Source organism: Calidris pugnax, unplaced genomic scaffold (assembly GCF_001431845.1).
Source record: "Calidris pugnax isolate Ruff unplaced genomic scaffold, ASM143184v1 scaffold14, whole genome shotgun sequence".
Taxonomy (NCBI): domain Eukaryota; kingdom Metazoa; phylum Chordata; class Aves; order Charadriiformes; family Scolopacidae; genus Calidris; species Calidris pugnax.
Window position 1 is genome coordinate 12340571 of NW_015090793.1, and position 27836 is coordinate 12368406.

At 49.0% G+C, this 27836-nt stretch overlaps 1 protein-coding gene across 3 annotated transcripts; it reads left to right on the forward strand.

Annotated features, from left to right (window-relative positions):
* Positions 1-27747, forward strand: RNF24 (ring finger protein 24). Of its 3 annotated transcripts, XM_014966686.1 has the most exons (7): positions 3-417; positions 2749-2831; positions 14109-14258; positions 20352-20394; positions 21373-21414; positions 24838-24917; positions 25967-27747. In XM_014966686.1, exons 3-7 carry the CDS (start codon positions 14116-14118, stop codon positions 26103-26105), a joined length of 447 nt encoding a protein of 148 aa, XP_014822172.1. In that variant the 5' UTR covers positions 3-417; positions 2749-2831; positions 14109-14115; the 3' UTR covers positions 26106-27747. The 3 variants fall into 3 exon arrangements, with proteins under 3 accessions (XP_014822174.1, XP_014822172.1, XP_014822173.1); XM_014966688.1 differs by lacking the exon at positions 2749-2831 and having other exon boundaries at positions 1-417; XM_014966687.1 differs by lacking the exons at positions 3-417; positions 2749-2831 and adding an exon at positions 12254-12444.
* Positions 27748-27836: the final 89 nt, after the last annotated feature.

The following is a 27836-nucleotide window of genomic DNA, read 5'->3' on the forward strand; positions in this document are numbered from 1 at the left end:
TTTCTGCTCCAGCTCCAGGACGGTGAATGTGAGAAGCAAGCAGGAATAACTTCTCCCGGTTTATTTTTTGATCCCCATGGAGGATTAATCTTGCTGCTAATACAGCTTTTAACTTGCAAAGCGCCTTAGAGGAAACCACCCCGGGAGTGCATTTGCAAGAGAGAAACTGAAAGCGCTGAGCGGGGAGAGCAGCCACCCTTCTGATTTCAGCCGTCGGCCGGCTCGGGGCCATCACTGCTCTTCCTGCCTGGAAATAGTGCAGGGTTTCCCGACTCCTTGGCTTGGAGGAGTATTTAGGGGAAAATGTAAGAGCGCTGGGGCTATGCAGATTCCCATCCTGGGAGCCCACAGGCGTGGAAGCAGGAGGTTTTGGTTCTTCAGTCGGTCCATTTGAAGCCAGGAGGAGCAGTTCAGGAGGTAAGATGACGGGTGAAGCCAAATTGCCCAGCAGAATTGGGTGGCAGGGAGCACAGTCTCCCATCTGATAGCTTCCAACTAGAAGAAATTCATCCAAGCATCGTGCCTCCCCCCCCGCTAGGCTCTTCGTGCTTGCAGCCTGTACAAAATTAAATTGGTGGCGTACGTAAGGATCGAATTAAACTTCTCTCCATGCAGAGCTTTCTCACAGGCAGGCAAACATTTTGCGGTGCTTTAAAGACTCTCCTTTTTCTATTGTTCTGTATAAAAACCCGTTGCCAAGCTGGGCTTCCCCCAGAGCGATTTCCTGGCTCGTTGGTTATTAATGCAGCTGCGAGGTTGGTTTTTTCTTTTCCTTTTTAGCTGAGCAGTGCCGGATTAAGACCCAGCATCTCACTCGCTTGGTGCCTGAAATAAAAGATGAGGCATTTGGGAGACTCTGTGCATGTGGTGGCCATCCAGAGCAGGACAGGATTGTGCAGCGTTGGGTGGTTTTGTGGCTGAGTAAATAGTGATAATCTCACCCGAGAGCTGGCTGGAGCCTGTCCGCTGGCGCTTGCGTAGGTTGGCTGTCTGTCAGCTGAGCCCTTCACCACCGTCTCCCTTTGCATCTGCACCCAAAAAAAACCCCTCACGTTGCACTGGGTGTTGTCCGGAGGCGGCACTTTGGGCTGTGGCTTTGCCTGGGGGATGCTGAGTTGCTGTGTGCTCCCAACCACCTTCGAGGCTTCCCCTTTGCATCTCCTGCCCTGTCGCATCTCCTGCAGCGTCTCCTGCCCCATCGCATCTCCTGCAGCATCTTCCCCATGCATCTGCGGTTGATGCAGCAGGAGGAAGGGGTCAGGGAGGTGTCAGTGAAGGGCTGGGATGTGTTGCAGCCGGGTGAGAGGGATGAGGCTGAAGACGAGCCTGGTGTCGGGTGGTTTATTCCAGTCTGGAGGAACTTTGGATGCTAAAGCCGGGTGCATTGCAGGGAGTTAGGAGTTGGGCTTCATGGGGAAGCAAAGAGAATATTGTTCTGTGCCTAAGGAGAAAGAAAACACATGGTACCCCGTTACAATGGGCTGTAGAAGAGGGACTCTGCTGCCGTCCCATCAAGCATCTCTGAAAGTAGTGGGTTTAAGACAACTCCTGGTGAGACTGAGTCCTGGTTTAAACTGAGGTTGAATATTAAATCTCTTTAGGTTTCTTTTCTAAATGGAATTTAGAAGAGGAAAGAAGTAAGCACTAACAAAAATTTGCTTTCTTTGTTAGAAAACTTTTGTTTTCTAAGAAAAGTGGCTTTTCCTTGCTAAAGGATCACCTGAGTCCTTTTTGCTTGAAGCCTCCTTTGGGTTTTGATTTATTTCAGCTATTAACATTTCTCTAAAGAGACGGGACATACAACTTTGGAGTGAACTGTGCTTGGTATCAAAAACCATGTTGCGTGTTGGCTGCTTCATCTTCTGAACCAAATAACTTATTCTTTAATGTTATATATTATTCATGGCAAGCATAGGAACAGGTGACAGACTGTTTACGTGGGGATGCCATGTTATATTTTTCCACCTTAATAACACAGGTCCTCGCCGCAAAGCTGTGCAGACAAAGGTTGCTGCGAAGCTGGGCAAAACTTGGGTTTTGTGTGAATTATCCAATTTCTGCTTAAAAGTTTGCCCTCTTTTTTTCTTAATATTAAAATAATGTTTCCCTTAGCCAGTGAAGAGCAAGTCGGGGGTTTGGGGATTATTATTTTTTTTAGCTGGAGTTTCATTCCTGTTAGAGTGCGACCCCAAAAATGGGTTGCGTTGCCCCGTCGGGATGCTTGCCTGGGATGGGATCCCACCTTTCAGTTGCAGCCAGGCAAGACAGGCAGGGTCTCCTCAGACACCAGCATCACTCCAGACAACCTTTGGTGGCACTGGGATGGAAATTCCCCTTTTCCACCCCAAACCCAGCCCCGATGAGGATTTCTCAGCAAGGACTCACTGTGTGGCAGCCATCTCCATGGGCTGCTCTCCGCTTTTGTTTACATCTGGTCAAAAACTTCTTAAATTTACTGGCGAGGGGGTAATTCTAATCCTTTTCAATGAGATCAACGGATTAGTGTCTCAGATGCTTATAAAATTGCAAGGATTAACTGAGCTTTTTTTTTTTTTTCTATTTTCTTTCTGTGCTGTGTAACGTCATCGCTGCATTTAGAAAGGGGATCTCTGTGCCGTTACTAAGAGCTGAATCAATTTATAGGAGCCTTTGCAAATCAAAGCATTTAAAAACAGTATCTTCATCCTCTCCCTCACTCACTCTGGCTTTTTGTGCAATATTAGGGGTGTTTTTTTTCTTTTTTTCCAGCATCCCTGGCACCAAACCGCGGTAGCCGTTCAGCAGATACGTTGAGTTTGCGTGGCTTGGCTGCGTTTGCGGCACCCGTGCGGGTAAGTAGGGAGCTGACCCAAAAGCTTTCCTTGATAGAGACTTGCAAAATCACATACTGAGATGAGCAGGTCCTGAAAACTATGTTATTTCATGAGGTTCCCCATTATTGCAAAGGGCTCAGTCTTTTGTGGTCCATCCCCAAAGGGGAACGGTGCTTCTGGGTTGTCGGGATGCTCTTGTCCTGGCTGTGGGGAGGGATGGGAGCAGGATGAAATTCCATGCACCCCACATTCCTGCATCCTCTTAATTATAATCTGCGCTTTCGTTAGGATGTGATCACTAACAAGTTTGCAAGGAAAACCCCGCACGGAGCTAACGTGGAGGAGGGTTTAGCTCAAACCCTGTTGCTCTGCCTCCTCTTGCAGTGCTGCCCCGCGCCTTTCCCTGCAGGGTATTTTTTAAATGCCTTTTCTCCCGGGTCGATGGCTGCGTGGTTGATTGACCTGTGTGAGCAAGGCAATCCCAAACTGTCGAGTGGTAGGAGCTCCAAGCCAGGAATTTCTGGCCCTGACCCAATATACTTTCAGAGGCAAGCTTTTAAATATATACAAAGACAAGCTCATAATTTCCACTATACTAATGAGGCCACGGCGTTTTCATTGAAATGTGCCAATAGCCACCGCGGTGGTATTTTAGCAGCCTTGTACTGTGAATCCAAATGTGATTTAACATGGCAGCCCCCGCGGAGCGGAGGAAAACCAGCTTCTCCCGCTGAATTTCAATGATGCTTCTTGGCGGTGTTGCCCGAAAATCCCTGTGGCGGTGGGACCTTTCCTCGCGTTTCATCTTGACATGGGTTTTCCCCTCAAATGCCACCATTTTTGTGAAGATGGGGAAGGGTAGGAGTGGGTTGAAAGAGGGATAATGATCTTTGAGGAGGGGGAAAGCCTCGGTTTTAAAGACTGGTTTTAAAAGGTTGTGCAGCTGCAATTTAATAACCAGACTTGCTGGTAGTATCTTTAACTCGTAGTAAAAACCAAACAGAAGGGCTCCCAGGCATCATGTGCTCTCTTGACCTTTAAAAAGACACTTGAGGCAGCCTGCCTGCTCGTTGCTAAGCCGACTTGTTAGTGCCACTCATATATTTTGCCTTCTAGTAGGCGATTCAGTGCCTGGGAATTTGGAAGAGTCTGACAGCAAACTATTACACGCCTGAAAGTCGTGTTGGTGTTTTTTAGCTTTGCTGCCCGAGGAGGCCTTGAAGCAGTCAGAAAATATTTAGCAGGTTTTGTTCAGTCAGCTGCAAAAAAAAAAAAAAAGCAAACTTTAGGTAACTCTCTCAGAAGTTTCTTTTATTTTTTTTAAAGAGTCCTGCACCAGCAGCACACCCATAACTTGGGGTTTTGCTTATTTAGGGCTCAATTTATGAGAAACCCATATAAGAAGCAATGTCCTTCGGCAAAGAGGGGGTGTGGGTAGGTAATGCTAAAAATTCTTGCATGGTTATCCAGCATCCCCCTGTTACAGACCCTGCATGCTGCAAGTAATCCTGAATTTTAAGGCCCCGTGACTTTCTCAGTCCCATTAAGGTCAGGCCACGATGCCAGGGAGAACAGGGGAGAAGAATGGTATCCCATGGCATTGCCTTCAGCACTGAAGCTCTCCACAGAGGAGGATGTGTGTTTGTTGGATTTATGTGTATTTATCTCTGTCAGGTACCTCACTTGGGCATGCAAGTCTGGGAGTGGAAAAGTTCAGTTTTCCATTACCGGCTAAATTTGGAGGGTTTTGTGATCCTTGCAGCCACCTTTGCTTGTGAGTGAAGCAGTTTGTATCCTGCGTCCCTATAGCTCCGGGGAGGATATTTTTTTGCTGGACTCTAAAGCATTGCAAAATCTCCCTGGTCTCTGTTAGCAGAGTAGAAGGAATGATATTAAAAAAAAATACTCCCCTCAAACCCAGTACTTTTGTTAAAGCAGAGGAAGGGCGAGCCGACTGCGCAGCTCATTTTTCTGTAAGTATTAGGAAAAATAGCAAACAGTGGTGACGTGGCAGTAGTGTAAATTCCCAGCAGGCTGGGGTTTGGGTTTGTTTGGGTTTTCCTGAAGGCTTTTTAATGCTGTCAGCATCTTAAAATACAAACCTTGCAGAATCTGTGTGGGCTTTGGGGGACAGCTTCTCTGTAGGATTTGTTTTAGGGACTTTTTTCCCGTCTCCAACACCGGCTTTTTCACTATTCTGCATCCAACTGCCTCTTCTCCTTAATTTTAACCACAAATGTAAATGGTGCAATTAAAAGGGTCGGCGGAGAGCATTCCTGAGAACTGAAATCCAGGATCCAGGAGCAGACGGCAGCAGCATAAAGAGGAATTCTTCCCTCTCTGGCCTCATGCTGCTTTTCCACTGTGAGGCTTTGCAGCCATCTGGATCCCCTTTCAGATTATGCCCCCCCTCAAAAAAATCCATAACCTAGCAACCTTATTTAGTGTAAATGAGAGCATTATGCCTTCCTGCATCCCAAATTGTGCTTGGCTCCTCTTACTGCCTTTATAGGATGGCCGCTAGCAGCTGCGATTCCCATCGCCAGCGCAGGGTGCCTACCTCCAGGAGGATTTTGTAAGGATTATTGATCCCTGGATGTTGCACTAATTTTTTTATTTTTTTTTTCTTCCCATTAAAGGAGCTTAGGAAACGGGGAAAAAAAGGGTTTCAGGAGGTCATTTAGTCCATCTGCTTCTCAGTATAAAAGAGCTGGTTGTTCTTCTGCGCTGCAGAAAGCGATTTGCTTTTGTTCAGCCTGAAGATGACTTGATCAAAGCAAGATTTTCTTACAGATGTGATATTTTGGGAACCCCCGTTGCTACCCCCGGGCTCTCAGTGTCATCACCCAGGAATTTGCGAATTCCCCGGGGTGTTTACCACCAGCTTCTCTGCTCTGGCCTTTTAACAGCATGGGCTGAGCATTTCTCATGGGGTTTCCGATCCGCTTTCTCCAAGGGAACCCATTAATTGGGGAAGACTCTGCAAACGAGGAAAAACAACCACAAATGAAGGGCAAAAGGTTCTCTCCAAATTCAGCAACAGGGATACTGGGGCTGCAATGTGCAGTGTGAAGCTGCCCATCCTACAGTGACGTCTGACCGTGGTCTGTATAGTCCTGTTTTTAATAACGTGCATGTTATTAAATTTTTTAGCGCCTGAGCTACATGGTGCAGGGCAATGCTGCTCCGTTGTGTGCTGTGGCGGCAGGCAGGGATGGAGGCAGCGATTCCCCATCCCTGGAAGTGTTCAAGGCCAGGCTGGATGGGGCTTTGAGCAACCTGCTCTAGTGGGAGGTGTCCCTGCCCATGGCAGGGGAGTTGGAACTAGATGATCTTTAAGGTCCCTTCCAACCCTAACCATTCTATGATTCTATGATGGGGTGATGTGGTCCCATCACCGTGACACTGGACAGGGTAGGGGTGGGCTGCTGCCTTCTGCTTTCACCACGAGGAGTATGGACGGGGCTGGGGGCAGGAGAGGGCAGCAGCGGATCCATTCCCACTGCACTTTTGGGAGGAAGAGTGAGCTCAGCGGGTCGTGACGTTGGATCTGGGCTGGAGCTGTGTGCCAGGAAAAGGGAGGCGGGGGGGAAGTTAAAAATCCCCAGGGCCAAAGGGAAATAATTCCTCAAGTGTTATTTCATTGCCGAGAAGCAAACTGAACCATACTCGGACAGCTTGTGTGAGCTTTTCAAAGCGAGGAGCTGTTGACTCTGCCTCAAATCCTTCTGATAAATGATTTCCATTTCTCATTTCTGTGATATGATGGGAGCCCAAGCAGAGCTCTTCTCCAAACTCCATTTCCCCACTCCTGCAGACCGGATTTAAAAGCGCTATTGATTTTTTTTTTTTCTGTTTATTTTTGCGTTTTTTCCTGGAACTTGCAAAATCAGCCCTGAGCAAACCTCTGGTTTGCTTTCCCAATGATGCTGGGCAAAAGCACTTGACTTTAAACTCAGTGATGGGAGCTGCAGCTGACCTATTTTCTGCACATTTCTCTGCCAATGGTAGCAAAAACATTTTCACATTTAAAGGTGGTCTGCGGTATTAAGGTTGCGGGTTCGTTTATCTGTTAAACTGTTCAGAATCAAAAGTGCTTGCTGCAAATCACAGTGGTACCAGTTTTACTGTCGGGTATTTCTTTTGTTATAAAGACTTTTCTATTTTTTTCCAGTGGCCGATTGCTTCTTTGTGTTGTCACATTGCTCTTGTCTATGTCCCTCCACGGCCAGGCCATGTCCATGGCCAAAGGTGGTGGAGAGGGTTAAGGTTTTGTGCTCGGTGTCAGCCAACAGGGGAACGCGGCCAGGAAATTTCCTGATTCCAGTTCAAAAAAAGCATCGTATTCGCTCACGGGGAGAAGGGATCCAAGGTTCAAAGTGGTTCTTGGTTGGAGGTTAGTTTGGTTTCTTGGTTGTCCAGGCACACAACAAAAATCCAGGTATGTCTCCCAAACCTGCACTCAGCTGAAATGGGTAAAATAAGCAGGTTTTGTTCCATTTGACACCCAAAAGTTTCCTCTGTTCTCCAGCTGCGGTACAGCATCGCCCTGGCCAAGCTTTGCTGGGTCTTGGGTACGAGACTTCCCCGTGGTGCAGCAGATCATGAGGGACTTTTCGGGATGCCGATGTCACTGGCCATGTGTGAAACACCCTGGGCTCTCCGTTGTCAGCACGCTCTGCTGCACAGTTGTTAATCCTGCTAATCAATGATGCTGCCGAGCCATGCGCTCTCGCTCCCGCTCCTCCTCTGCTCCATGCCCACTTTTTGCAGTGAAGGAGGTGGGTCCTCTTGGATGCTTGGAGCCAGCTCTGGCTACGGCCAGGCTTCAGCCTGACACCATCCCTACAGTAGCGTCGTAGCTCTAATCAAATCACAGCATGCCAAGATGCCTTTTTTTTCCCTGACTCTCAATCCTATTGTCCCCTGGTTTTGGACAGCAAAGGGCATCACTCCCGTGGGGAGCAGTGTTGAGGTTTCCCCCAGCTCCATCCCAGGCGGCAGCGATGCAGCCGTGTGGCATCTCAGCATCTCTCAGGCGACACTGGTGCCGGGTTTGGGGGCTGGTGCTGCAGCTGCTGACAATTTTCCCACCGCCGCGCTGCAGATCCTCGCGCTGGACCAGCTCCAGAGGTGGAGCTGAAGGAAATTCCTTCCAGCTGCTTGAGGTCTGGGCTTCGCTTTTCTTTTGGGGTTCACGAGGGGTTGGGTTTTTTTGCTTGCAAGTTAAAAGCGGGCACCTCTCACCGCTGCTTTTTAAACACCTAGAAAAATCTTACTTTTTAATGAATATTATCCTATTAGGCATACCCATTAAATGAACTTTATGTTGTGGATTTATTGCATGGAAGAATACCCCTCTTCACAATACGACTTGGAATATTTCAGAAAGGTCTTGTCAGCTGCTCACAGTTTAACTTTCAACTGAGTTAATAACCATTTTGGTTAAACCTGTATAAAACACGTTGCGGACTTGCGTAACACCTTTGAAACTCAAGACACAGTTCGCACCCGCTTGAAATCTTTCCCATCGATAAAATATTTCAACTTGGAGTTTTGCCACGACTTAGCATTTTCTTTTCCTGAGATTCGTGGTTTCGATTGGGTGATGGGAACCTGTATATGTCTGGATTTGTTGAGTATCTAAAGCTCAATATTTCCTGGGGATGCATTGGCTTTGCCAGTTTGGCCACTGGAATGTGGTGGGGGGCTCAGACCACCAGCTCCATCCAGCTCTCCCAGGTAATGGTTCAGGAGGTTCAGACCAGCCTGGGTTTGATTTGAATCCCCGTGGAGGAGGTTGTTTGTCTCGAAAACATAAGGTAAATCCCTCTGAAAATGGGTTTTTATTTACAACAGCAGAGGCGGAAACTGCCCCTCCGCCCAGCACGTAGGCTATATTTAGGTGCAATGCGTGGCGCTCGCGTGGCCCCTTTATGTGCTGGTGTTATAAATAAATTATAATAAAATAAATAAAAAAGTGCAAGTGGCTCCTTTTAGGAAGTAAAACCTGGAGAAGGAGCACACAGTTCAAATCCACACAGCATAGCAACAGGAAAGAAAAAAAATTGCAACTTTCAGCCTGTGAATGATGCTCATGGTGTCACCTGCAGTGGACCACAGCATCCCTGGTGTCGCCTCCCAGCCTCGGCGACTGTGGCTCTCCCGCCTCGCTCCCTGCCTCAGTTTCTCTGCCTGTAAGAAGATAATTGCCTCCTTTATTAATCCCTTTGAGATCTCCTGATGAAAGCTCTAGGTAAGAGGTTGGCCTGCTTATTAAGCACATTAAGTGCTTGCTATGGTTATAATAGGGATTAATTTGGCTAGGTGGCTTATTTAGGTTTGCCTTTAACAGCCCAACTTGTAATCAAAGCGCTGCGAAGCCGGCGAGTTAATGCTGACCTGTAACACTTCACTTCCTGGCTTCTCGATAGGCCATGAACCGTAACTCGGCTTTTAATTAAACCTCGTTTTTTGTAGTCCTCCAAGAAAGGTGATGTGCTCCGCCCCACGCGGCTGATTCATTGGAGGATGTAACAAAGGAGGAGGCGCAGAGCTCAGCTTTTTCTGCTTGGTGGCATTGCCATCCCCAGCTCTCTCTGCGTCCATGCATACGGCCCCATTGCGAGGACACTGCCCTTCCTTTTCATTCTTGCAGGCTGTTGTACTGTTAAATAAATACCCTCTAGTTCCCTCTGCCCTGCAGCCTGGAGAAAGCAGATTTTCTTTCCCTTGCTTTAGTCAAAGGCGATTTTTTTTGCAATATATCTATATCTCAATATATTATATATACGGTATATTGCAGTACAATATATTGCAATGTATATATTGCAAAGAAATATGCATATATATATATATAAAAACTTTTTTTTTATGTGCACTGAAATGATGTTCCTCCAGCCAGCCCTTGAGACTCTCATAGGACTTCCCTGGTTCAGGGCTTTTTCTCCGCACTCTTTGCCAAGGTTTATCTTTCTACAACAAAGTTGTTTCTTCTGTCCTGGCTGCTGCTGGCTGGCACGTATCCTTCCCGGCCCTCAGTGTTTCCTGGTCCTCTCCCTGCAATTTCATGCTCTGTGAGGACATACAGACCCCATGGACCCAGTCACCGCCAGAGACCTCAGCAGAAATGGGGCATCAGGCAGGCACCTGCCCAAATTCCCCGCTGCTTTGTGCTTGCCATCACAGCAGGATCATTTTATATTTGAGGAGCAAGTCAGCATCTTCCTCCCCTCCCTGATAACCTCTCGCTGCAGAGAGGGTTTCATCCAGCCCTGGGGAAATCCTCCCCTCCATAGGGTTTCTGTGGTACCAACCTCCTTTTCTCCAGGCAGCTTGTGCCCCCCACCCCAGGGGCTGCGGGGACCTGCCAGGGGTGGTTGGTGCCCCAGGGGCATCTGCCAGCGCTCAGATGCCTTGGCCATGGAGAGAGCAACAGGGAGGCTTTTGTTAAGCACCAGAAAGTTTTCATCCTTCTTTATGGCTCCTTTTTTATTTCTTTTGGCTGCACTCTCACAAATCTGAAGCAGATTAAAATACAGTTCCTCCCCCCGCCCGACTCTCCTAAAAAAAAAACCCAACCCCAAAGCTTGGCTGCTTAAAATCATCAGATTTCAGTGAAGTCTTTTAAAGTTAACGGTTTCCTGGATCCTGTGCAGGCTAACTTATTTTTTCCCCCTAACCTCCGTGTTTTTTGCCGTAACATTTCTCAGCTGTTGCAGTAGGAGGGAGGGAGGACCAGGGTAGCTCCGACATAGAGAAGGTTATTTCACACAGGGGCTGGATGACTCTCATGTGGGACTTGCTGGACTTGCACTGTAGGGAACTGAAGAGTTGTCCCCAGGAGGGTGAGCTCTGGTGGTATGGCTGGCAGGTAGGTCATGGCTGCAACAGTGACATCCTTTTGGGGCAAAATATTAGGGAAATGGTATCGTTGGAAGAAAAGAGTAGGATGCTGTGGGTGGGATGGGACTCAGTTTCCACTGACTGTTTGTTTGCCAGGGGCTGTGGTGGTTTGTAGCTGGTCATGGGAACTGGTGGAAGAGCTGCATGGCTCCAGCTGGACACAACTGTAAGGAGTTTTTCTGGCTCGATGAAATCGCTGCCCTAAATGCAGCCTGGCTCTTCCTTATCTGCCATCTTTGCTTTTGTCTGCTGCTGCATCTCCTGGTGAGAGAGCTGAACTGAAGGCCCCAGCTCTGGCAAGAAGAGTGTCACAAGTTAAAGGAGTTGTAAAGAACGGAAAAACAATAGCTTGGTGCTGGTTGGTTTTGTTGCCTCTTCCCCAAGAGTGGTCTCTTCTTCCTTACAAAAAATCACCCAGAGCTTTCCAAGATGGAGGATGTTTGACTTTCTCTTGGGTGGTTGAGGAGCTGGAGCCAACCAACCTTGGCCAACACCAGCGACTATCAACACAAGCCTGAGGGCGAGTGGGGGCAGCCGTAGCCTTATCCTCCAGCTGAAACATCCTCTGTCACATGAGCGTGACTGAGGGGAGAGTCCCTGAACCGTCTAAAATCCCTTTGACCCAGCAAACAGCGTGGAGATGAGAACCAAACCCAACCCTACGCAGCGACACTGAGCTGCGCATTAACTCTGCTGGAGCTGGGAACAAAGGTTTGGCGGCTGGTTTTGCCTTTTTTTTTTTTTTTTTTTTTTTTGGCAACCTGTGGAATATTGACCATTTGTGGTATTGGAAGCACTAGCTTTGTGCTAGTCATTTGTGCACACTGATTAATCCCATGAAGTTATTGCATTCCATTTGTGAGCTGCTTGAAAAGGCAGATTAAAACTCCATTAAATATTTCAATGCTGTCTGCGTCACAACAGTCACAACTCTCCTAATAATGTAAATGAGTGTAAGTGGGTGCTGTCTCGGTGGCACAAAAAAGCAGCTGCTACATGGTTGCTCTCAGAAATGTGATCCTCAGTATGGAATATTATGGGAAATTTAGAATATGACGCCCTTTTTGTTTTGAGGGATGAGGTTTTCTCTGTGCCATTTGTTTGTCGTTGCCAGGGAAGGTGGTTAGATTCCTGGCCAGCAGTGACTTCCTTTTACAGTATTTTGCAACTTGGTGTCATCTGGCAAAGAGATTGAAGTAATGTGTCTGGTCTGTGTCAGGGCCTTGCACAAATGGCATCAGAAAACAGATGCAAAGTTTCTGTAGTTTGTTGTGGAACAGCAAATTGACCGAGGCGTTACCATAAATGAAGCAGGATTCTGTCCTTTTTTTTTTTTTTTTTTATTTGCAAAGTAAACCAGCTTGGCTGAGCAGAGCAAGCAATTGGTGGAGGAGTGTGAGCTGCTGGGTGGTTCTGTGCTATAAAATCACATCCCCACCAGCGCTGGCAGGGGGGTGTGCCGGCTCCCCGAGCTCTTGTAGCATTTCCACGTTGGCCGGGAGAGTTTCTGAACATGCGTGTTGGTCTCTGGAGGCTTTAATCAAATCCAGGCTTTACCAGCAATCGCCTCGAAACTTCCATTGAGCTGAGGAAACTGCAAGCAGCCGGAGCGAGGAGGCTCTCGGACGGGCGCTCGGCACCAGCAGAGAGAGATGCTGCCTTTGGCAAGGGGCACGAGAAGGGTGCGGGTGAGGGGCTAGTGCTGGCGAAGGAGCCGGGATGAAAGGTGAGTCTGCTCCCTCCAGAGCAGCTGGGAAGCATGTAACCTATGTACGAGCAATGTATACACGATGGGAGGATGGAGGAACGCCCAGGGAGTTTGGCAAAAAAGGAGTCTCAAGGGGAAAAAGAGATGCAGGAGCAGGGCTGCTGCTTGGAGGAGTGGGACATTCAGAGGATGCTTTGATTTTTGGAGCATCGCTCCCTGGCATTGTTTGGCTTCAGGTTGTATGGTTTCACCCTCTCTTCTCACCCCGTGCAAAAATTGGGAGATGTGCAATTAATGCGGTGTTGAAAACTCCCCAGTCCGGAGGAGAATTTGGTTATCCCTTGGTAATTTTATTTGGGAAACAGGGTCCAGACTTCAGGTAATTTCCCTGCTTGTTGTGCAATTTAATAGGGCGTCCAGCCCTCTCCCATGGGCAGAAAAGAAAACAAGTCATATTTTTTAACTTCCTTTTCTAAGCTGGGAGTGGGTGAACTTTATGCCTGGCCAGAGATGGTTGTGATCATTCAAGGTTGAATGGCTCAAAGAATGTTTGCGATGGAAAGGAATAATAATAGGCAATAATAAATATGTGCTTTCCAGTTAAGGGTTTCACATGTCAATGTGGTATTATGGCGGCGAGGGATTTTTTACAGCAGTACAGAGACATCAGGCTGGTTTTCTGCCTGACTCCTGAAAAACACCCCATGAGGGTTATTGTAAAATATCAATGTCCCATGCAATAAAACTAAAATCATGAGAGAGATCATACGCTGAAGTCGTTATCCCAGGCAGCTGCTTGTTGTTTAATTGAGTCTCTCTGAGAGGAGGGAGGTTTTGGTCACACGTCTGAGACGTGGTACGTTGACAGCCAAAGTTGTTGCATCTTCCTCTTTGCCGCCGCGTGCAGTTGTTTCGGGGTTTTGCTGGGGGGAAGCAGCGTGGGGTTATCCTGAGGAATAAAGCTGAAACCTGCGAAAAGGCTCTTAAACCGCCCGACCAGATCTCACGTGGCAAAAACAAACCAAGCCTCTTTTATGGCCCCTCTAATTCCCAGCCGCGCTGCCGTACGGCACGGGGATGTCCTTGTCCTTTCCATCCTGCCTGGGATGCGCTGGGAGCGTGTTGGACTTGCGCCGGTCACGTGCAGGATTGATGGTTTCAGAGGGGGGATTTCTGTGGAATGAGGAATCGATCGTGGAAACCACAGGAGGGGAAGGGAAGAAAAACCTTCCTTGCTACAAGGCTCTCTGGTTGCTTAGAATATTTTGGCCTAATTAATGAGAGTTTGGGGGCACTGACTGCAGCTGGGGCTGCTTGGATGCAAATCCCCACTTGTCCATCTGATGCAGCATTTGACTTAAAGGATGATGTGTTAAGGATGATAGAGGGGAAAATAGCTGGAGGAGAAGCTTGTAGCAGGAGAAGAAAAATCCTAGCCCTGGCTCATCCAGCCCTGCTTTGTTTTCAGGGTTACTGAGCTGGGCGCTCTGTTTCGGGCCGGGATGCCATCACCCCAGGGTTGAGGAGCAAGCAGGCAGTGCTGCTGGCTACCCTCTCCTTCCCCACCACCTGCCTTTGGTGGGACCATTTGTCTCCACCGAAGGGCATCCCGTGCTGCTCTAAGGGCATCCCGTGCTGCTGAAGAAGCCTCACATCCCTGTGTTTTCTCCCTGTCTCCACAGCCTACCCATGAGCTCAGACTTCCAGCATTACAGTTTCAGGATGCCGAACATCGGATTCCAGAACCTGCCTCTCAACATATACATCGTGGTTTTCGGCACAGCCATCTTTGTCTTCATCCTCAGTTTGCTCTTCTGTTGCTACTTGATCAGGTAAGGGAATGTTCCCCAGCTGCTTTCAACAGTTGCCCTGATTCGGACCAAGCCCAGCACTGATCCCTCCATCCCAAAACAAGGATGGCATCACTGTGTCTTGCCAAACTGATGTGACCTGTGGAAGAGGTTTAACTTTCCCTCATGGTTGTGCTCGGCCCAGCTTTCATCTCTAACAGAGCCAATAGACCCAGAGCAACACAGTGAGCCCAGCATATTTTGGAGCTGACAGTCCCACAGGGCAATTACATTATCCGCTTTAAAAATAGGAGATATATTTATTTGTATTCTCAAACAGGCATGAAAACATGATTGTCTCCTCAAAAAAGATTGGAAAGGGATGTTTTATGGTTCCTCCTCTCTGCTTAATGTTTCAACACATTTTCCTCTTTAATGAGTAACTTGTGTACTGTGTGCTTAAGAAATGTTTAATACCTGCTCCGTTCGTTATTGTACACAAATTGCTCATTCAACAGCGCAGTTTAGAGATTAATGATGCAGAGTTAATTTGTTAATCTGAACGATGGGGTGTGGGATGGGAGGGTTAAAGGTTGTTCTAGTTTGGGGCTTGTTTTAATTATTTTATGGGCCACTGGGGAGAGAGTTGGGCCACTAATTGAGAGGAGGAACTCTTCCAGCTGGAGGAAAGCAAGAGGCAGGTGTGGAAAAACACAGTGCCTGGGAATCGAGGCAGTGATGGGGACAAGTTGTGCTGATGACCCGGGATGAGGGGCTGGCTGTGCCTCTCCCTGCAGCTGGGAGCAGAGGGCATGGCTCTGCCAGCAGTGGCTGCTGAAATCCTGCGTACCCGGAGCTGCCAAGTTGCAGAAGAGCTTTTCCATCCCCTTTCCCTCCCTTCTGGCTTTTTGGATGGCCCAGATTCCTGCTAGCTGTACATCCATCACATCACCTCCCTCTGTGCCTGTAAGACACACACATGGTCTTCTTGCACCATGGAGGCAGCATCTGCCTGGCTCACAGCAGCCAGTCCCACCAGGCTTTTATCCAGAGGATGTTGGAAATGTTGTGCCCTGCTTTTGTAGACCACAGAAGCAAGATTTCAATGACGCCTTCGAAATATTAGATAATTTCCACCTATTTTCAACTCTGTGTGAGGCAAAGCCTCGCAAAACTTGCAGGTGAGCCCAAACCCAGGCTTACCCGGGGGTAATTTGTGCTGCCTGGGCATCAGATCTTCACTTGCCTATAATTGTGCACAAGATAAAGTTGTTTGAAGGTGAAACACATCTCTCCACCCTGGCAGACACGGCAGAAACAGATCGAGGGGTCATCTCTGACCAGGTGATTTGTGTCTCAGTGCTCAGTATCAACAAGGTTTGTGCTGGGATATTGCGTCTGTGTCCAGTGTTCCTATTTTAACTGGGACACCAGTGGGAGGGGACACAAAAAAATAGACAAATGGTGTTCAGAAGACTCAAGGACATGTTTTGCCCAGATTGAGCTTGAATCTATATGGCTTGCTTGCAAAACGAAGAGGTGTTTGGACTTTCAGAGTATTTTCCTGGGCACCGGGTCTTGCTGGGTGTGTTCTGCCCCAAAGAAGAAATAACAAGTAGTAATGTCTGGAAGATCAAGCCAGAAAGTCTTTAAATTTAGAATTGGAGGCATGTTGTAAGAGAGAGGCTGAGTAACAGTTGAAACAAGCCAGCAAGGGAAGTGGCAAGTCCTTCGTCTCTTCATGTCTTTAAATCAAGACAGAGCGCCTTTCTGGATGAGACGCTTTGGCTCCCATTCCCGGGAGTAACGAAGTGATATTTAACGACCTATGATAGATGGGAGGTTGGATTAGATCATCTAATGATCCCTTTATAGCCCTAAACTCTATAGGGACTCTATGAACTGCTCTTCAAACCACCGCCCCCAGCTCTATTATTGGCAAAACAGAGCCGAGCAGGAATCCTCCAGCCCCTGTTTTGGAGGGTTTTGCCGTGCCATGAGCTTTAGCCAATGTGCCCCAGGAGTATCCACCTCCTTTGAAACTGCTGTGTAATCTCAGCCTGTGCTTCAACATGGTTTGGAAAGCCTTGTAGATGGACAGCAGGATGAGGACCATGTGCCTGAAAGTGCAGAGCATCCCAAATGATTGCACTGGGAAGGGTGTGCCATGTCAGTGCCATTTAACACTGAAGCATTGCTGGTGCCCATTGCTGGTGCCTGGCTGTGTAGCAAACAAGTACCCGTAGCCCTGCGGCAGGAGGATTTAATATACAAAGTAAGATATTAGTTTAAATTTAATTTTTCCCTCTCCTAAACCAGCTGCTAAAGCCTCCTGGATTACCCCATCATTCCTGACCCCTTCTGCAATGAGATGCGTGGCTTTAATACAGAATTACATCTGGAGGCTGTGTAAAAGAGAGGTGTTAATTTAACAAGCAGATGCAGCAGGGGTCACACCATGTCGCCTCAGAGAAACCAACCCAGGGCAGAGGGTTGGGGACAAGGACAATCCCCTCAGGAGCTCCAGGGCTCTGCTGTCACCTGCGGGGGTTATTCGCTTTCCCCAGGCCCTGCTTAGGTGCAGAGGCAACACAGCCCATCCTCTCTCTCTCCCTCCTCTCTCATGACTCACATATCTCTAAAATATTTGGCAAATAACAAGCAAAGCTCGTGACACTGTCCTCCGAGCCCTGCTTCTCATCACCTGCTCCAGAGCAGAGCATCCCATGCAGCCTTCCTCCGCATCCCCGGCTGGGGAGGCATCCGGAGCGTGGAAGAGCCAATATCTGGTGTATTTACCCCGAATCGTAGAGCTGACAGCGTGAAATGAAGGATGCGCTGGGGAGGAGGGCCCGTGGGCTGCGCTGCACAACTATGTCAATACAGGGTGTGCTGCCTGCTCCGACGGCAGGAAGAAGTGAGGTTTTTAGTTGGATTGGCTCAAACTGGAGTCCCATAGGAATTTCGGCCAAAAGCAAAGCAAAGGTCAACATGGTCTGTGTGCAGTCCCGGCAAATCTTGAGCTCTTCTGCTGCTGCGAACCACGCCGGTGCAGAGCATGGGTCCTACCCTCGCGACTGCTGCCTCTGCTTGGAATCATTTTTTAAAAAAAAAGGGGGAAGAAAAAGGAAATTAAATTTTGCAGGCAGCCGGTTTTGTCTGATCTCTGCTGAATTAATGAAAGTGATCACCTCATTTTGCCATTTTTCCCCTAAAATGCAGTTCAGGAGGGTGCTGAACCCAGTGTTGCTGTGGTTTCTCAGCATCTGGATGACGTGCTTGCCCTTTGGAGACACTGCCCTGTCCTCTCTGCGTGTGCTTTGCTGAGGGTCGCGTGGAGCTCCTCTCTGCCTGGACTAGTGGCCCAATGTCCATGGGAGGTGCAGCCCTTAAAAAGTGCTTTATTATAGGGCTCTCTCCTTTCAAACCTGCCAGCATCAAACACAGTGGTTGGGTTTGGAGAGCCCAGGGAACCCACCTGGGCTGGGGAGAGCGATGCAGTGATGGGGGAAGAGCCAGCATCGGTGCTTTTCTAATCTTTCTACTCCAATACCTCAAATAAGCAGATCTTGGAGGTAAACCTGCAAAAAGTAGTTTCTTTTGCATTTTATTCCCCCAGTCGTTCACTTGCTACAGATGATTCAGAGTCACCCAGAGAAATGGGATGCTCCCTTTCCTTTGGGAGGTGTGGGAAGCTTGGGAAGAGTTCACAAAGTCCGTGCGAAGCGGTTATTAAATTCAGAGATGGGTGACGGCGTGCGCGCACGCGTGGTCTCCAGCTACGCACTGGCTTTTAAGACGCTGTGTGGTCCCTTATCTAAATCAGCCATCTGCCAGAAATTCCTCCGGAGTCGCAGCTCTTGACACGAGATGGATGAAGCCCTGGGTCTGACGGGGAGTAACGCTTGCCAGGATCCGGGCTCTCGTTACGACAGCTGCGCTAGGTCCGACCGGGATCCATCTGGCCCAGGATCCTGGCTTTGAAGGGAAAGCGTGGAGGAGCAGACGGAGCTCGCACGCTTTGGGACCAGATGTGCTCGTGCCGTTCCCCATAACCTTCAGGGAGGTGGGATTTTTTGGCAAAGTCTCCCCATGTAGCTCAGCACCAACTCATGCTGTTGAGTATCCGTGCTCCTCCAGCAGTTGCAGAGCTGCAGGGAACCATGGCCAGGTGGTCGCTTTGTCCCCATCGCTGGTCCAGATGCCACCACCGCTTCTGCAGATGCTTGGACTTGTTGTGCCTGACACCTTCCCTCTGTTAGCTTTGGCTCATTAGGGCCAAAGCCTTGGCTACTGCTTGGTGCTCCATAAGACAGATGCTTTTTCCCATGCTGGAAAAATTTCTCCCCTTGTATGCGGTCTCCAGCCATGCATCTTGCTCTGCCCCATCTGTGTTTCATAACCCATTTCCCAGTCGCTAGGATCCCTGCAGATCAGGCCAGTTTCATCCTGTTTTCTCTATTGTTCATGCATCTTCTGCTCGTGATTCTGCTGGGGGTTGTTGGCGGAGGGATGCGACCCCAGCCTTCTCCTCCCTGCCTGCTGCAGTTTTACCCGTGACTCAGCAGGCAGGTTCCCTGCCAGGAGCAGCATTAGAGGAGGAGGGATGGCTCCCCGCTAAATTCAGGGCTCCTGAGCTGACTTACTGCAGCTCCAAGCTCTTTCTGCAGCATTAAAGTGCATTTTTACATTTTTACCCATTCCTCAATTTCTAAGGCCCACAGCATTTTGCAGGAAGGAGGGTGTTTTTGAGCAAGAAGGAGAGGGATATAGTTTTACATCCTGTTTTTGTAAGTCACCTGCTTCAGCCTTGCAGGACCAGAAAGCCTCTAAGACCTCAGGGTGAAACAGCTGGGGTTTGTGACAGCCCCTAGAATATTTTTGGAGAAGTGATTTTACCGGCAAAGTGGTTTCCCATCTGAAATCACGTGTGAGACTGGCTGGAGAAAATACTCCTGTCCAAGCCCTGCAGACACACTCTGACTTCTTGTTAAAGTCCTTGGCCAAGTATTTAGCCTTGATGACTTCCCTCTCGAGTTTTCAGAGCCCTTCACTAAATGCCATGTCTTGTAATGAGAAGCAATATTAGTTATCCTTTTTTAAAATGGATTTATTGTCGGAGCATAATCAGCTTCTCTGGCCAGCTGGTGCCTGCAGAGTGCTCCGCCAGGCTCAGAGAATGGGCTGCTGCTTGTTCTGCTGTGGAAAGATGGTTTACTAAGAGTAGTTTGAATTGAAAACTATGGAGGGATGTGATGTGGTTTTGTGTTTGCTGTTTCACTTGGTCCCCAGGAATGGGGACAATTGCTCCCACCTGTGCCTCCTGGAGAGGGGAGGCTGGAGAGGGAGGGGTAGGACTGGTCCTTTGCTTGTGGTCTCAGATTCCTGCTGCTGCCACCAGCTGGACTTCCCACTGCAGCAGGAGGTTTTGGAGTAGCTTCATCTCCACCACTTGATTTAATCCAGGAGTGGATGCTATTGGGGAAGAAAATCTCCCCAGAACCCCAAATTGTGCTGAGCACAGTGCTTTGAAAGGTAGGTGGGGGGAAGCAACTTACACAGTTTATAATCCTGATGTTTCTCCACTATGGCAATGGCTCTGGCTCCTTCCCTGGGGCAGGGAGTGCCCCGTGTCATAATGTGGGCTTGTCATTTTGTGCTTTAACATAGCACACCTCTATCTGGTCTCCTGGTAAAAAACCCCCAAAATCCCAAGATAAAGCTTCATTCCCAGGCTGTTTTTTTGGCAGCTTGTTATCTCTCTGGTTACTAAATTGCCCCTTGTGATAGGAAATGAGAGATGGAAGACATCCCATTGCTTCTCTTCCAAAGCTTTTTGCTCCAGTGTCACCTTTGGATAAATAGCCATCCTCTGCTTGCTCAACCAGGTGGATGACCTCTTTGTGAATGAAAATGGGAGAAGGTTGTGCACTTTCTGGATGGAGGTGTTACCTTCCCAGCTACAGGGAAAGCTGGTTGTTACTTAAATATGTTGGGTTTTGTGTCCATTCTTGTTTCTGAAATGAAAAATAATAATAAAAAAAATCTGGAAAGGAAAGAAATTAAATGTTTGGAGTATTACAGCAAGACTGGTATTTTGATCTGCATTCACATTTCTCCTTGTTTTGATTGCAGGCTCAGACATCAAGCACACAAAGAGCTTTACGCCTACAAACAGGTAAGATGATACACAGCAAGTTGTCATCTTCCATCACAGTAGTCACTCCTGTAGGTTTCCACTGTGTTGTTCTCCTTGGAAGGCTTTTGGTTTTCCAAAAGAAATTGTAATGCCTGGGCAAACCTCTATCCCTGCTGCTTTAAATTTTTTCTGCTAGCTGGGCACCCCAGGAGTGTCTCTCACCCATAAGTCTGCAGGTCTCTGCATTTTCAGATGAGGTCCCTGAGCGGTGGAGACATCTCCACCCCTGGAGCACCTCAACTGGGCAAACCCTCACCTTGTTTTCCAGTAGTGAGCAGTAATGCCATCACTTCCCCAGCAATCAAACGATGTTTTGTGGGGTTCAGATCTGCTCCCCAGGTTGGACCTGGCTGCTCCGAACCACTTGCAGCCATGGGGCTTTTGCAGGGACCTCTTGTAGGGACCACCTCCATGTCACCTTGGCAAACCCAGCCGTTTTCTGCATCTGCCAGCGCCCGTGTTAAAATAAACACAGCCAAGAGATCTGTGTCAGGTTGCTGCTCCAATGTCCTGTTTTCTCCAGGGCTTGTGTAATTTTTTGCTTCTAATCTGTTGTTTGAGGAGGAAACTGGGTGGAGTTGGGCTGATAAGATATGATAACATTTGGTCGTTCTGAATTTATAGCCCTCTCCAGGTGTTTAGCCTGGATGGAGTGAAAATGAAGCAGCAGACATCCATGCAGGAGCTTGTTGCAGAGTGTGGGAGCCCAAGAAGTTTAAATTTGGGAGGAGACCTCCTGGATTTGGTCCTCATGTTAGTGGTTGTAGCTGTGCCAGCACTGCCTTCCTCTTGTGCTTGCACAGGGGTGAAGATCTGATGTGTTCCCTGGCTGTGCTGGGTTTACTGAGGGTTTCCAGTTCTACTGGGAAGCTAAATGGGATCTCTCCTTATGGTGATTTTTCCTGTAAACACTCATGGCAGAAGCTGTGTCCTGATCCCGGGCTCTGTGTCTTACAGGTTATACTCAAGGAAAAGGTGAAGGAGCTGAACCTACACGAGGTGAGTACGTCCCAGGGGCGGTAGCATTGCAGCAAAGACTCCCTCACCTTCCTCTTCCTTGAGCTGGGGAGGGGCTGGGAGACAGACCAAGCCTGGCACAGGCAAGAGGATGCAAAAACTCAAATTTATCTCCTTCAGGAGCAAACCACACGTCTGGGTGTGCCAGCACCATTGCCCACGTGCTGCCAGCAGTGGGGTTTGCTCTGCAGCCTCTTACCCCATTACAGGGACCGTGGATGGGGCAGGTTAACGGCTGCACCAGCAGCTCCATCTCTCCCTGACGCTGCTTTGCTCTCTCAGAAAGTCTAATTGCTTGTTAATGCAGCCAGTAAAAGCACATCTGCAAAGGGGGTCTGGATTAAATATCCCCCCTGGGTCCTCTGTAGCTTTTATTGCATCATTATGATTTCTAGTATTATGATTATTGTTGTTGTTATTGTTATTAGCATTTTAATTATTTGCATTATTATTCACTGCATTATTACTTTTATTTTTTACTGCATTATTATAATCACTGTGATAAAAAGCTGTGGATAAAAGGGGAAGCAGAGACAGGCGGGCTGGGCATAAACAGTGTCCCCTGATGGTTACATCCCCTCCAGCTCTGGAGGCCTTGCCACCGTCAGAGCGTGACGATGTCCAGCACATCTCTGCCGGCCACGTTACTCGGGCAGAGTAAACTCTGCTGGGATTTAATTGAAATCAAAGATAAACATACTCCCCAAGCTTCTGCCCCTCACGCTCCCGCTTCGCAGAGAAGAGCTGGCTGGAGGAGGCAGGCAGAGGGGTGTCTGATTGGAGGCATTAAGAATTGAACTCCTTTTTGCCAGTCCCAAAAACATGGATGCTTCTTCTCGGATTCAGGAGCAAAAAAGCCAAAAAGCAAAGCCCTGGCCATATTTGCATTTAATGTTTGTGGAGGAAGTTGTGCCAGTGCCTGCCCTGTCCCCACGATGTGGGCACAGAAGTGGCTCCTTGCTGGGCTCCTCTGCGTTAACGAGTTAAGAGAGGGCTGAAACACAGCTCAGAGTAACCATCTTACCCTGATCCACCTCTACCTACCTGCCTCCTGAGGTTTAAAACTCAGTAGTTGTTCTCAGCTTTCCAGGCAGTTTTGGAGCTGAGTACCCCTATTTACAGACCATTTTTCATGCTGAAGTTGAGCAGGAATCTGCTCCAGCCCTGCTTCAAACACAGGCTGGATTTATTTCCCCTCATGACAACAAAAATGCCCACCCGTATCCCGGACATGAGGTCTCTCGTCTGTTAAATACCAGCTCCATTTGTTTATAAACTGCTGCTTTTTTTTTTTTTTTTTTTTTTTTTCCCCAACTGAGGGGTATTTTTATTTATGTTCAGGCTATTTGCAATGAAAATGTACAGTCAAAAGAAGGTATTTGGTAATAAACCATCTGTGAACTGGAGTCACTACACGCTTAGAGGGCTTGATTGCAAGTGTTCTTGGCTTATAAAAGGAAAACTGATAATGACTAAATATTTATTTTCTGAACCTCACATTCATAATGTGTCATGCTTTGTGTTATATTCTGAAAGTATTTTATTTTGCTTGGTCTTCACAGCTAAAATCTTCACGCTGACAACAAAGAAGCTAGAACAATGGGAGTGACTAATCTGTGGCAAATCCTTGAACCTGTGAGGCAACCTGTCAACTTGAGCAGTCTCAATGGAAAAACACTTGCTGTTGATTTAAGTCTGTGGGTTTGTGAAGCACAGACCGTTAAAAAGATGATTGGAGTAGTTACCAAGCCACAGAGGAGCAAGAGCCCATCCCACGTTTCATCCTCACCCTCCGCTCCCCACAGCCGAGGGCCTAAATCCCAAGGGCAAGAGGGTGGTGGAGGGATGGAGCAGTCCCTGCTTGAGGCCCCTGTTTCTGATCTGCTCACATTAAATTGACTTGCAGTGGGGTTTTTTGCTGGCATGGAGACTTAAAAGCACTTCCCGGGGTGAGAGGCTCCTTGTAGGAGGGATTTGGGAGCGCGCCAGAGCCAGGAACAGCAGTGATAACCTTCCATCATCCTCCTCCTCCTCCATCACCTCTGGTCCCAGCTCTCTGCAGCTCTCCCAGCCCAAATTCTTTTGGGAAGGACAAGGGGTCAGTGGGGAAGGGGATAGAGCAGTTTGAGCTCTTCCCTGGGGTTTAGGAATGGCTGGAAGGGATTTGCTCCAGCTCCTTCCAAAATATCCCTTTTTGGGCATTTGGATTGTGGTATTTACAGTAAGCGGTTCTGGAAAGCAGAGCATGGGGGGGATTTTGCAACATCATGGGGTGGCTGCCAGGGATTGCCCGGAGCCTTCCAGAGGGGAAAGTCCCTGCTGAGCTCTTCAGCCCCGTGTTTCGGGGTTTGTTTTTCCCCCTTTTTTCCCCTCATGCCACATCTCCCGGGCTTTTCATGGGGCGCAAGACGTGTGTGTTCCTCGGGGGCTGACCTGAGCAGCTACGCCAACGTTTTCTTGCCCAATAAAAAAAAAAATCTCCAACAAGATTTGGGTGGCTGGAAAGTATCGACGGGCACCGCGTTCCTGGGAAAGCCGGGAGCCTCCTGCGGCGCTTGCCAGCCACCCGCCTCCTCCCGAGAGCTTTTGGCAGCAGGGCTGGCCTTTGTTTGGGACTGACGAGACTTCCCAGCCTGGGGGGCAGGGGAGGGGGTCTGGGAAAACCAGCCAGGAATATCCAAAATCCCCGGGAATATCCAAAATCCCCAGGAATGTCCAAAATGGGTAAGGAGATTTCATCTCAGCCTCTTGCCCACCGGGAAAACAGCCACCGACCTTCCCATCCCCGAGGCAGAGATGCACCCTTTGCCTTTTCCTCTTCCCAAAGTTATCCCTGCGGATGCAGCTCGGCCTCAGGGACCAAGCAGCAGCGTGGACCCATCCTCCTCCATCCTAAAGCCTCCTGGCACGTCAAAACACATCCCAGCCTTGTGGCTGCTGCTCCGAGGAGGCTCCAGGATCCCTCCACCGGGAAAGGGAGGGATCAGCCTCAGCCTGTGATCCCAAAGCCTGGGCAGTGAAGTCTGGGAAGGCTTTAGGGGGGCAGTTTCACCCCTCTGTGATGCAGAAACCTCCCAAATGTTTATTCTGCAGCACAGGGGGGCAAAAAAAGCAGCTTTTTGGTCAAAATGGAGCATTTATAGCAAAAGAGGAGTTTGTTTTCCCTTTGGTACGGGGAGGTATTTCTCCCCCCGCTGCGCAGTGTACCCTCGCTGCCATCAGAAGCCAAATTACCCTTTTTTTTCCCCAACCAAAGGCAGGGGTGAGGCGAGCGCCAGGGAGAAGATGGAAACTGGCTGAGGGCATGACTTTGGGGGAGGTTTTTTTGGGGCTTGGCTTGGTTTGGTTTTTTTTTTGCTTCCCAGCAGCTGACTGCCTTCTCTCCTTGTCTCTCACGTCTTTCAGATCTGCGCTGTTTGCTTGGAGGAGTTCAAGCCCAAGGATGAGCTGGGGATCTGTCCCTGTAAACATGCCTTCCACAGAAAGTAAGTCCCTGGAACAGTAGACTGAAGCTATATATGCATAATTTAGATGTATTTATAAAATATATATACAGAACCATGGGAACAAGCTCCCCAGGGAAGCGGTCATGGCCCACAGACTGTTGATATTCGAGAAGCATTTGGACATTGCTCTTGGATGTGGGGTTTAACTTGTAGCTTGCCCTGTGTTGAATCCAAAGTTGGCCTTCATGATCCCCAGGGGTCCTTTCCAACTCAGGATAGTCTGTGATTCTGTGAAAAATGTGTGGATATAAATTTTATATATATTTTTTATAAAAATGTAAAACACTGTGAATTTTGTAGGTATGATATATATGCATTATAGATGTATGATATGTATATATGATGGATATGTACAATTTTTATATGTATAAAATGCATATATTCATATATACCTTTTTGTATATATATGTATTTTATATATTTTCGTGTAGGGACTCTATCAGGGAGTGTAGCGATAGGAAGAAGCATAGTGGTTTTAAACTGAAAGAAGGCAGATTTAGATTAGATATTAGGAAAGGAATTTTCACTCTGAGGATGGTGAGACACTGGAACAGGTTGCCCAGAGAAGCTGTGGGTGCCCCATCCCTGGAAGTGTTCAAGGCCAGGCTGGATGGGGCTTTGAGCAACCTGCTCTAGTGGGAGGTCTCTCTGCCCACGGCAGGGGGGTTGGAACTAGATGATCTTGAAGATCTCTTCCACCCAAACCCTTCTATGATTCTATGTGTATACATTTTACATCTATTTTATAACTAGATATAAATTCTCTCTATATAATATATTATACATACATAAAAATCCATGTATGTATATGCACGCCCCCAAAAATGTACTAATAAAATATAAAGTCACCTAAATGGTGAATTAAAAAATTCAGCAGCATCAGACCTGGTTCATAGCCCCCAGGCCACAGCCTGTCACCCCCTGCGGAGGTCCAGGGGTGCCTGCCACCCTAAAGGGGTGCACGGGGCATGGAGTTGGGGGAGGGGAGGGTTTGCAGCACCCCTGTGATGTCTGTGTGTCCCCCCCAGGTGCCTCATCAAGTGGCTGGAGGTGCGGAAAGTGTGCCCGCTCTGCAACATGCCGGTGCTGCAGCTGGCCCAGCTGCACGGCAAGCAGGACCCCGGGCCCCCCCAGGGCCCCCTCCCCGGCGCAGAGAACATCGTATAGCTCCACCGCCCCGGGGACTGCCCCCCAGCGGGGGGCACCCTGCCGCTGCCCTGGGGGACTTGGAGACAACCAAAGCACTTGGGCACCAGCACAGAGGGACAGGGGAGGACACGGGTGGCCGGGCGCAGAGCCTGGAGCACTTTATAAGGGGGGCACATCCCCGCCGGCCGAAGCTGAAGAGCCTCACGCCCCAAAAACCTGCCTCCGTGGAGCTGTGCCGGGATGAAGGGTCTCACACTCGAGCCTGGGCTTGATTCCTCTCCTGGGGCGAGGGTCCTCGGCAGCCACCCTGCACGACATCCTTCTTACAGCACATCCCTTCTCCAGCACCACGTCCGACGGGAAGCAGCGTAGGGCACGATGGAGCAGTATCGAGCCACCCAACGGTGCCCATCAGCCTCCTGCAAGGCCGTGACGTCCCCCCCGAACGCCCCGGTACGCTTCCTGCCCCTGCTGCCCCCCGTGCCCCTCTGCAGCCATCCAAAAATGATGCCCAAAATGCAGGGAGTGGGACCCAGGAGCATCACGGCTGGTCCCTGCCCCCTTCTCCTCTACCATTATTTTCACGGGGTTACCTTTGCAATCCCTGCCTACAAAACTGGGTCTCAGCTCCCCGGGCGCAGCAACACTGGGTTCATGCCGCGGTTGGGTTCCTCCTGGGCACCCACTGCTCCTCCCAAAGGGCTAACCAGGGCAGGGAAACTGGTGTCGCCCACGGGAGATGGCAGGGGGGTAGTGGCATGGGGTCTCCGTGGGCTTTGGTTACCCCATTCACCCTCCCCAGGGGTGGCTGCCCCCCTCCTGGGCGCGATGGGCTACCTCAGCGGGGCCACTAGTCCCTCCGACAGGCACGATCCTGGCGCAGACCATCCATGGTGAGAGCTGGTGGCCACCGCCACCTCCTCGGAAACCGTGGCAGGGGCTTGCTGGGATGGGGGTGGGGGGCAAGAATCCTGTCCTTTGGGTTCATCCCGTCACTCTCAGCCTGGCCCCGGAGGTGTTCTGGGCGAGGGACGGGTGAACCGGCAGGGTTTTACCGTGCCAAAACACCCCACACCCAGCCATCATCCAGTGCAAAAGCTGCTGGGGTCAGGGGGGCCTGTGCCACTCCCTCACCTCTCTCACCACCTCGCGGGGCAAATTTGGGCGCCGTAGCAAAGTCCCTGGTGTCCCTCTCCACCTTTGCAACTCTTTCTCCCCTTTTTTTTTGGGGGGGTGGGGGAAGGAGGGGTGTCAGTATTAGATGGCAGCGGCTTTCCCAGCCCCCTTCCCCCCCAGGCACAGGATGGGGCATGGGGCTGGGAAGGCTCCGGGTGTCGTCCCCCCTCCTGTAAATACCCTGCGACTCCCGAGACTGTTTATGGAGCGAGGAGCCTCATAGACGTGTTTGTACACTACGAATTCTGCAGCAGAATATTTTTTAAAACATTCGCTGTTTTGGTTTTTTTTTTTCTTTTTTTTTTTTTTTTGTAAGCTATATTTTTGTATATTTAATTGCTATTTTAAAATTCTAATAATGCGTCTTTTTTGCTAATCACACTATTCTTAAGGAAAAATGAGGAAAAAAAAAAAAAACAACCACAACAAAACAAGGGTTTGCATGTGATTTGACTTGAAATGTAAATAAAAGCAGGTTTTGGAAGCGGTGGTGTGTTTGCGGGGGGTGGGAGGGGGGAGCATCCCTCCTTGCTATCACTGTCACCCCGGGGGTGTCCCCAATGGGGCTGGGAT

Coding starts and splice junctions, on each gene's coding strand:
- RNF24 (XM_014966688.1), top strand. CDS start 14,116: ATGAGCTCAGACTTCCAGCATTACAGTTTCAGGATGCCGAACATCGGA. Junction 21,415..24,837: donor AGGAGCTGAACCTACACGAG/GTGAGTACGTCC, acceptor CACGTCTTTCAG/ATCTGCGCTGTTTGCTTGGA. Junction 24,918..25,966: donor AAACATGCCTTCCACAGAAA/GTAAGTCCCTGG, acceptor TGTCCCCCCCAG/GTGCCTCATCAAGTGGCTGG.